The sequence below is a fragment of the Natator depressus genome, chromosome 9, assembly GCF_965152275.1.
Source record: "Natator depressus isolate rNatDep1 chromosome 9, rNatDep2.hap1, whole genome shotgun sequence".
In the NCBI taxonomy this organism is placed as follows: domain Eukaryota; kingdom Metazoa; phylum Chordata; order Testudines; family Cheloniidae; genus Natator; species Natator depressus.
In genome coordinates this window covers 80188649-80200713 of record NC_134242.1, presented here as the reverse complement: position 1 = coordinate 80200713, position 12065 = coordinate 80188649, and the positions used below count along the sequence as shown (strand labels likewise).

Below are 12065 nucleotides of genomic sequence, written 5' to 3'. Positions count from 1 at the left end.
AAGTTGTTTCTGAGTAAGGACCCAGTGGTTTAACCCCAAGACATTATCCTCACCCTCTGTGTGAGCCACCAGAGAACTGGAGTGTGGGAAACATGGTCTCCTTGCCTCCCTTTTATTCTATTTCCAATGACCCGTCCATCCCAGGGCCTGACTTTCACAATTGGGGCCCATTAATAATAAACTCAGTTGGCTCTGGAATGATCTCCTTCTATCTGGCAGATCAGGATTTTGGAGCAATTGAAGTGGAGATCTCTGAAGACTCCCTTCCAGATTTTCCTTAAGAGCCAGCATATGCTGGGACAGGACAATTAGGGAGTGTCCATTCTATATAGTCCTCCAGCAAGGATGAATGTTTGCAATAAAGCTGCTTGTTCTTTGCTTTAATGCTGCTCTGTAACTATTCATTAAAGGCCTCCTAATAATTAGGATGTAACAGACAGCACTTTGGCAATGACAGAACTTAGTGTAGGAGGAGCAGCTACTGCACTTAACAGCATGACAAGTTCCACAGTTGAGAAATACCCAATCTGCCACACACATATATATATATATAATTCTAATTTTTTAATTAACATGGCCCACATTAAATGGATTAAAAGCTGGCTGATTGGTCTCAAAATGTAACTGTCAAGAGGAAATCATTGTCACAAGTGGTCAGGATGCCAGCTTTACATCTCAGCACTTAGGTCTTTTGCATTTGTGAAATGAAGAAAATGGCCATTGATTGTGGAGAGACTTTGCAGTATTAGAGTCTTAAAGTATTACTTTTTCCACAGGGTGAATTCCACTGAGTGACTGGGGGTGGGGGGAATCTCTTCCTCCAAGGTGGCTGGAATTAGAAGGCTTTGGGTATGCGCTGTCTAGGGCGGGGAGTGCTAGCTGGAAACCCGCACAGAGGTTTGAGGCATTTCCCCTGGGTGAGCCTTGAGTTCTTCTTAAGCTGTGCCTTTTTCCGAGCTAAAATCATTTTCAGTTTTCTAGCCTCCCAAATGAACTTTTCACATGCATGCTTTTCTACTAACTTAACATTCTGGGAGCACAGCGTTGGGTTGTTTTACTTTCCGTTTCTTCTGCTGACATTTTTTTAGTTAGCATTTTGAATATTTTTAGCTGGGAATTCTGTTATTTTCTTCCATCTCATTAGCCTTTCAAGAAGCTCTATCTGCTCTGATAGAATATTTATTGATTTTTAGGTACAGTGGAAAGAAAAAAAAGTTTCTCTCTTTCTCTCTCTCCCCTTTCTCCTCCCTTGTCTTGGGAGGAATTTAAGTTTTGAAAGAATGTTACAGTTTAGTCCATCTCTAGACTACTATGCGTTCACAATCCTGAACCTAAGATGTAATTAATGTCCTCTCTCTGAACAGACACTATTTTATAAGACACCTAATAAGTCTCCTGTAAGAACCAACCACGTGGCCTTTTCTCTTTTATCAGCGGTCTCTGCACATTTGTCTTCTGTATTGTATTACGGGCTAGTAGTAGCGATACTCACTCCAGTTGTGCGGGATTCCCTAACACAATTGGGAGTGCACCATTGGGGGAAGGTAAAATGTCAGCATAAATCAAAAGGGAAGTCTGGTACCATTTGTATTTACAAGGAATTAATTGGTTTTAATTTCCTGTGCTTTGCACAATAATGTATATAATTTAAAACTTCTGCTGTTTCCCAAATTCCATGTCTGAGCCTGTCAGGATAGCGGAGACGCCTCCTGTCAGCCATAGAGAGTGTAGAAAGAGCAAGAGGGGGGGTGAGCCTGACAATCTGAAGCAACGCAGATCTTTTCATGTGGCCTGTAAACATGTCAGGAATGAGCAAATTGATAGTGGCAAACATTTGTAGAATTGTCCAATTCCTAAAGCATTACAGTATTTGACAGCAGATTCTTATCTGATGTCTGAAATAGAATATTTTCTTTCGAGTAGAGATCGTTCACTCCATTTTTCTGCATTCTTGTTACAGCCAGATAAGGGTGGAGGAGGAGCTGTTGTTATTGTTTATTTATTATTAATTATTATTAATATTGAATGCAGTAGCACACAGAGATGTCAGCCAGGTTGAAGTCCCATTTTGCTGGATGCTATACAAACACATAGGGCTCGATTGTAAGTTCTCAATGCGTATGGGGTGGTATGTGGTTGACGTGCTCAAGTTGCAGACCAGAGACTAAAGGCAAGAGACTTCTCAGAACAGGAATTTCTGATATTTGCTCCTCTCGTGTTACAACAGATTCCAAAGTAGTTACTTCCAGTGGGTGTCCCTGACCAGTGGTGGGCAAGGACATGAGGCAGTCCTAAAGGTTTGATATATTGACCATATAGCATCTTCCCAATGCAAAATATTACTATGGGGCAACTAGGTGTCAAAACTGGGGTAGACAGTATAAACTGAAGACAAATCTGATATCTTATTGAAACTGTATGGGGGATTTAACTAAGTAGAATGTAAAAACTGGAGTAAGAGTTAGGACAGGACATTCCTAATTATCACAAAGTACTGTGAGTGCTTTACTTGGGCAAAGCAGTCAGGACACCTGCAGGAAGAGCCTAAAGAAGGTATAGCTCTGCCATCTACTGATATCATTTTCCCTTTAGATGGCCCCCTTCTATGGTTTGGTTTTAGAGTAATGCCCAACCCCCCTGCAATGAAATGTATTCTGCTGGCAGTGAAACATATTAAAAGTAGCTTTCAGTGCTATTTCCAGTGTCTCTGTGAGTTCTGTAGGCACCTGCCCGTAGAAGGACAAATGAATTAATCTGATATTGCAATAGGTCAAAGGGAGAGTTTTCTTTCCTTTCTGAAATGAATTTAATGTTGGTGAAAGTGCCAGGTTGGCAGCCCTGGAGTCTGAAGTATTATATTTTCACCCAGAACAGGTGCAGTCTGGACAACGATGTGCAGGTTTCCCCATTATTCCCCATTACATTGCATGGCCAAAACACTTCAACCCTGACCTGAAAGGACTATCTCTAGAGCAAGAGGGGAGTTCGGTCTCCATGACCCATTCTGTACTTGGTTCCTTGGCAAGGACTCTCAACAAGGAACCCAACTGGCCCCAGTTTGGAGGAGGTTTTGGTGATTTGGTTACTTGTTCATTTGAAAGTGGCTTGAGACTCATCAAGTCATTTCACATAGGACAATAGGAGATAATGAGAGTTCAAGATTTTTGTGCTCACTAGTGGTTGGATTAACCCCCGAGCTCTACAAATGGAAGCTGAGCAGGCGCTGGACTTTGGGTGGCTGGGATCAATTCTGTTAAATCTTCTGCTCTCTTCACAAAGGCCCATCCATCATCCCGGTGTACTTTCAAACCCTGATTCCAGCCAGTGTCATCAAGCCTCAGATTCAGGCTGCATCACACTCAGCAGCCTGACTGCTAAAAATTGGATGTTGTCTTTTGTCCTACGTCTCGTTCTGCAGCCCCCAAACTGGCAGCGTTATAGCGGGTGCTGTAACATGTTGGAAAGACTAAAACCTTACAGTGTGCGGCAGATCATGACCTGTTTTCATAGGATGTAATATTGACCTAGCATTTAGACATAGCTCCGTCTGATGCACAAGATACTCTCCTTCTCCACCTGCAATCAAGTTTCCATAATCAGGACCAGCCTTATATGCAAACAACTGCTGTGGTTCCTGTGATTATGGATACCCCAGGCACATCTCACAAACCATCTCAGTCTCTCCCTCCAGCTCTGGGACTAGATGGCGAGGCAACTCTCCATGTGATTTCTCCAGCGTCTTAGGAGCCTGCGAGTCCAAAACCCAGACATGTCTATTCCACAAAAGATGGGAAAAATTGTACGTTTCCTTCTTTGTCAGCCTTGCACAGTATGGAAGGTGGGCAGAGTTCTTCTATATGTGAATCAGGCCCAGAGTTGTTGCTCTTCTGACATCTGCAAGGGGACTGGCCTCTTTGATGGAGTCACATGCACCTCTCAGCAAAGGATCATCCCACCAAGAGACAAAGCTGCAGGTCAGACTTGGTAATATTTTACCAATGGAATCTAAACAATTCCACTTTAGGGACTGTGCTGTCTGCATTTAGCAAGATTCAGTTTACTTGTGATCCATAAATGTCATCATTCTTCCTTAAACATCTGATTTATGTGAGTCGGTTGCTATCTTTTAATTTCTCTCATTCTCCCAGGATGGCATGGAACTCATATGCTTCCCTTTAGGGGTGAGAATGTCTCTCCGAGCCCTGTTCATGATCTGGTATATTTCAGATGGAAAGAAGACAATTTTGTGATGGGAATAACCCTAAATGGTTTGATGTAAGCAGCACATGGATAACGAGGGCTCATGTCACATTGTCTCTGGAATGTTAATATGAAATGCCTTCTGGGCTGTTCTCTCTCTCTTTCCATTTTTCTTTAGAGAAATTTGTTACCAAGTCAAAACTCCTTTCAATGTAGAAGTCAAAGTTCAGCTTTCTTAGGTTTTAAGGCTAGACAGGACCATTGTGATCATATAGTCTCACCTCCTGCATAACACAAGCCATCGGACTTCCTTGAATTAATTCCTGCTTCACATCCCATAACAGTGGTTGAACTACCGCATATCTTTTAGGGGAAAAAACCCCACGCACTCTTCATTCAGTTTCCAGTGATGGAGAATCCACCGCAACCCTTGGTAAGTTGTTCCTGACTGTTAAAAATGGGTGCCTTAAACTTTTGCTCCCTGTATGGAAAAATATTGGCCTTAAACAAAATTAAAAGAAGGTTTGAAATATAAAACTTCCAACTGCTCCAGAGAAAACTAGCCTTTCTGCCAAGTTGTCTAACAAACGTCTCTGTGGACAAAACAGCTTCATTAGTGGGGTGAAAGGTTTTTACCACTAACAGGCCCATGGGTGGCTGCCACCCTTTGAACCTCATCTTGTTCCACTTGTATTTCCCACATTGAGCAGCCACAAAATTGGTTTTAGTAGAGGATGGAGAGTATTAAAAAGCATTGTGGGTGGAATAGCAATGGGAACAGACTGATTTGATCATTGAGAAACCCATCCAAACATAATATCTGGCACTACTCAGAGCAGAATGAAGCCTACATGAAGGTTCACATATGGCAGTGGTAAAGTGTATAATTAATAACTGATCTCCAGCCCAACAGGGCTGTTTCAGGGACTTCTGAGATCTGTGCTGTCTCTCTCAGAAGAGCATCCTAGGAAGAGGGAGAGTCTTTTCCCTAGACCAGAAATTATTGGAACACAGAGCACTCTGAGCCAGTGTTCCCTCTAATTTTTCCCATCCATGTGCAGAATGGAGTTTGTTATGTGCACCAATATGGAGGTGATGTGTGAGGTGTTATGTACACGTATTGGTGTATATAACAACATTCATGTGGCGGGGTGGGGCCGAGGGGTTTGGAGTATGGGAGGGGGCTCAGGGCTGGGGCAGATGGTTGTGGGGGAGGGAGGCTGAGGGCTCCGGCTGGGGGTGAGGGCTCTGGGGTGGGGTCGGGGATGAGGGGCTCAGGTCTGGGGTAGAGGGTTGGGCTGAGGGCTCTGGGGTGGGGCTGGGGATGAGGGGTTCAGGGTGCAGTGGGGCTCCCCGGGGCTATGGTGGGGAGAGAGGATTCCCCCCCACTCTCTCTCAAAACAGCAGCACCAGGGCTGATGGGGGAGAGGCGCTTCTCCCCCAGCTGCGGCAAGTCCAGGCCAGGTTGGGTTGGGCCCAGAGGAGAGGTGCCTGTCCCCTGGCCACGACAGGTTCAGGGCTGGGCTGGGTCAGGACTGGGGGAGGGGTGCCACGGGAGGTCCAGAGCTTGGGGAAAAGCATCTCTCCCCGCCGCTGCTCTGAGTGCCTGTGCGGTGCTTAATAAGCAGCTGCGTGGCCATGCAGCTTAGAGGGAACTTAGACTCTGATCACCTCTCACCTATTCCCACCCCTGACAACCCCCAGTGCCGGGGGCCTGTGCAGAAGAGTCTTGTAGGGCTGCATATATTGGCCTTATGTTGCTCCTGCATTGGAGAAATACGCCGGGGGGACATAGCCGTCCTGTTATGGCCCCTGCATGCCACCAGGTAACAGGATTGGCAGTAAGATTTGATGCACACATTCCTTCTTACCCTTATTTAAAAAATTACTGATATACTTTAGAGGCATGGTCCTAAACGACACAGTGTACAAGAGTCCCTGCAGTGTGTAGGGCTATTACTGCAGTGTAGCTGGAACTGCGTGAAGGATTCATGCTGGATAGTTTCTTCAGTGAATTTTGCCTTTTCTTGTGATCCTGGGCAGACTGCGATGCTTTCAGGGACATCTGTTATTTGGAATTATTCCTGGATGATTTCCATGAATGACTACTGTGCCTGTAGCTCCTTCCCGAGCAATATGCTGTTTGTATTCAACACTCAGCAACTGAGTTGTTTTGAATGAACAAGTCACACTGTGTGTCTGCATTCCCTGACAAGAGAGCTTCACTCTTCGTATCCATTTCCCGGTGCAAATACGAACGGTTGAGAATTTGACATTTGCTTTATATGAAGCGTCTGCAATATTTGTTTAAAATTTGCCATTTCCATGTAAATTCCTGCTGGTAGAGTGTGTCCAGAAAGGGAACTCAGAAGGGAGGGTGCACAGTTAAGATTCATTTGTTTAAACATTTGGACAAATATGCCTGGACATTTGGACAAATATGCCAGGGTGTAAAACCTTCTGATTTCACTGCTAAGGGATTCTACACTAACAGATTAAACGGATATGGGTTTGGAGTTGTGTTATTTGGAGAAATAATATAGAATCATAGAAATCTAGGGCTGGAAGAGCCCTCAAGAAGTCATCCCGTTCAGTCCCCTTAATTAGACATTAGACGTTAAGAAAAACTTTCTAACTACAACTGTGGGATTGGGTCAGGTCCAGATATGGCCCTTGCTTATCTTTGCAAACCTCATTGACTCCAATGGGATTGCACCATTGTAGGAAAGGGCTAATTTGACACCTAGGTGCCGGAGACGCCATGAAGTCTACTAGGGACTTTGCTATTGCCATTGATACTACATGGAAATTCCTTGGATTCGGTGGTGATGGGCAATGGTATGAAATCCTGAGATAGATAAAACAGTGCAACCAAGCTTTTATAAAGCAAGCACCCATCATCTGTGCGGCCTGTTATTTACCTGAGACATAGAACTTGATGCTTCTCTCCTCTTTACCAATCTTGTTTGAAGCCACACAGTAATAGATCCCTGATGCATTGCTATGTTCTGTAGTCAACTTGCTTATGATCTGCCAAGCAAAGGGAGAAAAAGAAAGGGGTTTGTTTTTAGTGGATCCATAGTGGGGCAGTGGGAAAGGGTGATAAATGCTGTAGATGAAAGTGTTATATTTTATGGTAGAAAAACTACAATTAGCAAAGGAATCACTATTAATGAATGAAGCCCAGCACCGGGCAAATGTTTTTCTCCCATCTCCGTTTATCTCGGTCAGTTCACTTCCCTTTCCCACCCCCAGCAACTCCTCCCCTTTACTTCCTCCCCCTACAAACAGGGCTTCTCTTTGCAACACACCTGTGGGACATAGACACAAAAGAAAAATTCATGCAAGAACCTGAAAATACAGGGCTTCTCGTTTATTCGGTGCCAATAACTTTTCCATCAACCTCACATTCATGATTCTTTATTTCTGCTGTAAATAATTTTCAACAAGGAGAGGATGCCAAACTTTGTGTGGACATTAGGTAACTCTGAACCTAAAAATGAGTGATGTCCCTTGGAATGAGGGACAGTTGAGAGGTATGTTCCCCTGGGGCAGGAAAGTACTTGGCCCTGTCTTTGATGAGGTTTAGTTTGTTCTTGTAGGGATTCCTTGGGTCAGAGGCTGCCTCAACACAACAGGTCTCTCCTCTGACCCCGAGGAAAATATCAGAATTTGTGAAATGTAGAAGACGCTAGCAGAAAACCCAGAAGACATTGCTAGGACAGCAAGATGGATTTCAAATGGAGGGGACTCTTTCAGCATTGGTGGGGAAGAACTTCTTTCAATGGTTCAGTCAGAGATGTGGGCCAAGTTCAAGTCCATTCTTATTATCTTGTGTTTCTGGAGATCTCTCTATGCTGCTCCGCTTTGATACATGCCCTTCTGAACAAACGGATTGTCTCATGGCTCTGGGTCATCATGATGCAACATCACACTATCATTAGGAAAAGTCAGCTGGTCTCATCTTATTTCTGGATATTTCATTGGTACTGCTAGCAAGGTGCTGAACCCCTTACAACTGAGATGCTCCTGCAAGATTACTTTGCATTTCTCTGGAGTTTTTCACCTGAGGATCTCAAAACACACATTTGGAACAAATATCACTTTCCTTGAAGTCCCTTTTAACGAGTTTGAGAGCCAGAACTTATAGCACTCCCCCTGGCCTTTTGGCCTTATCTCGGAGTGCTTTGATGTGTAGAAAAGCATCTCAGGATTTTCTTTTTAATATCCTAAACTAAATGCACACAAGACATTCCTTTTCTCCTCATAAAGTTTCACCTTGCCTGTGGTTGGAGCAGGGTGGGATGTATTTTCAGTGAGTTGCTTAAGATTTTCTGAGCTTTGTTGCTTTAAATCCTGTAGGGAAATGAGATTCAAAGGTTTGATCCCATGTGAATTTTACAGTTCACCTCTGCAGAAGAACAAGTAAATGAAAAAGTGTCTTTGTTTCTCATGGGGACATACTGTGCTGTAGTTAAGCAAAACCAGGGGAAAAATCCAGTTCCCCTGGCCTCCAACACAGGAACGGTAGTGAGCCCCCAAATGCTGCCACTGCACTTCATTTCTGATGTGTCAACAGCCATTTCATGGGAACGAAATTGCACCAAAGAGGGAACATTTTTTGTACATTTTTTCTACCAGTCCTCCCCCTCCCCCGACTATAACACTTAATAATGGCCCTGATTCTGCAAAGTACTTGAACACTTTGATTTAACATTAAGCACTTGCTGAACTGGGACCAATATCATCTGTTTTATTATCAGAGCTTATATTTATATAGGTTTTTTTAATCTCCCAAACGATTTGTGCAGGAATTGCTGCAGTCAGGACTGCGAGTCAGCAACCTCTGAGATGAAATTGGACAGCTGTTTGACAGCTCACAGCCTCACTGTCAGTTCTGCACTGGAAGTCAAGGAGAATACTAGGTAGCCAGTTAAAATGGCAGGGGGGAGGTTGCAGGTAGGCAGAACGTAATTATCCCTAGTGGAATTTGGCAAGAGCACCAAGAGAAACAACCCTATGCTTCTGAAAACTGCCATGAGATCTTACTGTCCACTTGCTGGTCAAGAATACAGGATTTAAAAAATTTAGTCTATATCCCAAGGAAAACCCTGATAGCAGGGAAAGGAGAAGAGAAGATAACTAGAAGCCTTGATATGCAGATGTCATTTATCAAGGAAGTACTCAGATGTGAAGGTGATTGGAGGGGTGGGGAAACATTCCCCATTCTTCCAATTTGGGGGAATTTCTTGGGGAAATCTTACTGAAGGAAGGAGAGAGAGAGTAATAGATTTCCTAGTTTGCATATAATGCACTCAGGTACCATGGTGATAAGTGCAGTATACTCATCTAGATATGGCAGATAAGCCCTCAGTTTAGTGTCTTGTCTTAGAAAGAACACCTCAAGAAGCCCTCCAAAAAGTGGCTTTCACAACAGCAGCATTCAGCAGAGAAATGCATAGGATTTCAGTGGGGGAAATGAAGGCTTCAAAGTGATTTTATTTAATAAGATGAATCCCTTGAAACCATTATGCATTAGCTCTTCATTCTGGCTTTATGCTTCTGGGTAAATCTCTGAGATCAGGAGTCCAATTATCTTTGCAGCATCTTAAATAAAGTTCTCAGTTGCCAGACTGCCCTAATCTTGTTTCAGTTTCCAATAAAACGATGCTCTGGAACACACAAATATTCCACCAGGGGTGTTAACCAGTTTGCACAAATCCCTCAGCCCCTCCCATAGTAAAATCAGACAGGTTTGTCTTTCACTCAGCATCATATACCTGGCTGAACCTGAATAGAGTGGTTAGGAAGCCAGTACTGGGATCTGCTTTAGAAGTAGCCATGGACAAACTCGGCAAACAGGTTCCATGGACAAGTAACCCCTATTAACCCCGAGGGTTAAAAAAAATCATTTCATACACAATGCAGATGTTTCCACAGATGTTCATCAGCTGTTATTCTAGATAGTTAAAAAAAAAACAACAGGCTGAACAAACATCACCACCATTAAATATGTCCGTGCTTGGCGTTGAACCACAGGTGGAGATTAGGGGACTGTTGCCATCCCTTTTGAATTTAAAATAATTGTAATGCACAAGAAAAATGTACAAAAGGAGGGTGAGTGTGGGGAGTGGGATGAAACTGAGCAAATAAAAACATAAGGCTAACTTCGGGGAACAGAGGCCTAACAGTGAAGCCTAGTAGATTGGAGTCATATCTCAAGTGAGGTGGAGAAGACCTATCAGTTGGGACATTTAAAACAGAACTGGGGACAAAGCACTGAAGGATATTCTGATGGAATGATCCTACATTGCTTGCAGGGAAGAGCTAAATGATCCAGTGAGTCCTCTCCATCTCATAATTTCTATGCTTAAGGTATTCAACAGGCATGGACAGACCTGGAAAATTGTACCAGGAGTAGAAGTATCCTGACCATGTTGTCATCTGCTGGATCCAAACTTTTACCCTATTTTTCTCTGAACAGATCTTTTCAGCTAGAATACCGTGTTCTCTGCTGAGTTATAGGGACTGCTCTGAAGTCAAATCTGCAATTACTTTGAAACGACCCATGTTTGTAGTGCTGTTATCATTGATGAAAGGTGGCAAATTGATACTTGAGAGACTGTAGTCTTCTGTTGTCCCTCTGTAGCAGCCCACACACAAGTGCAGTTCAAGCTTCCACAACACATTGCCCCTTGCCAGCGTGACTAGCAATTCAGTGGTGTGTCTAACGAATCCTCTGCTCCTCTGCCGAGACTGTGCATAAGCTGATTAATGACAAGGTATTGCAATGGCAGTTGTACTTCGGATACTTTTCTCAAGGGAGTTGGATTGAACCCCCATCAATCACTGCAGAGAGGCCACCAAATGCCCTGCAGGGCTGAACAATTTCTGACCGCTGGGGCTGGCTTTGAACTCACAATATAGAAGGCTTCGTTGGCCCTTACATAATCCCTGAACCACCCAGTCACTCTAGTCCAAGTGCCACAAGATTAACTAATAAATAGTTATAATAAAAGCAAGTTAACTAATTAAGTTTAAAACCCATCCACAAAAGAGATGACTGCAATCTCTAAGGCAAGTAACGAGAAGACACTGCTAAAAAGAAAAACGGACGGGAATAGTCCAATACATTCCATATGTTTAACTGTGTAATGTTCCTGCACTGATAAAAAAAAAAGAAGAACCTATTTTAGAGGCAGCCAAGATGCATTCCACAGTCACACAACATGAGTGTTCTAAGACAAGCACAGGGTAGCTCGGCTTTTTCTTTAAGCTAGAGTAAGCTGGAGCCAGGAAAAATAAATAATTTTTTCTACCCTTTGTTTTCAGTTCCTTGGTCTCATCCCTCCCTCTTCTGGCTCTAGTTAACAATTCTTCTCTCTTTCACTCCTTAGCTACATGTGGGCGAGGATGAGGAGGAGAGAAAGGGGGTAGAAAAGTGATCAGCTGTCTAACGGTGGCAGCGTGGGGAAGGAGATGGCTAGAGGAAGGTGAAATTAACAGGAATTTCACTAAAAATCCTGCAAAGAATATATCAATTAGCTCCTTATTCAGCCACTCGGAGGGCAATGGTATCATACTTGTATTTCATTGTTAAAGTTGCTGTCTTAACTATCCCAGTCAGATCTTAGCATGTTCATTTAAAAGCTGATAAAGGAAGGTGTGAGGACTAGCAATTAGATAAGGGGCCAGGGAGCGGACTGAGGACTTCTGGGCTCTTCTCTCAGCTCTATGAATGATTAGCTCTGTGTCCTTGGGCAAGTCATTTAATCTTTGCATGACTCAGTTTCCCTGTCAAACGAAGACAATACTTACCTACCTCACAGGCCAATTGGTTGGCTTACTGCTTATAAAGTGCTGTG

The 12065-nt window shown here is 43.5% G+C and overlaps 1 protein-coding gene across 2 annotated transcripts in view; it reads right to left on the bottom strand.

The window, feature by feature from the left end:
* The window catches only part of LOC141993114 (vascular endothelial growth factor receptor kdr-like), a 184970-nt gene that overhangs the window by 54479 nt on the left and 118426 nt on the right, over positions 1-12065 (bottom strand). For both annotated transcript variants that reach the window (XM_074962420.1, XM_074962421.1), the window contains exon 12: positions 7122-7230. In XM_074962420.1, the coding sequence (XP_074818521.1) occupies positions 7122-7230 (109 nt within the window). The remainder of the gene's footprint in view (positions 1-7121; positions 7231-12065) is intronic.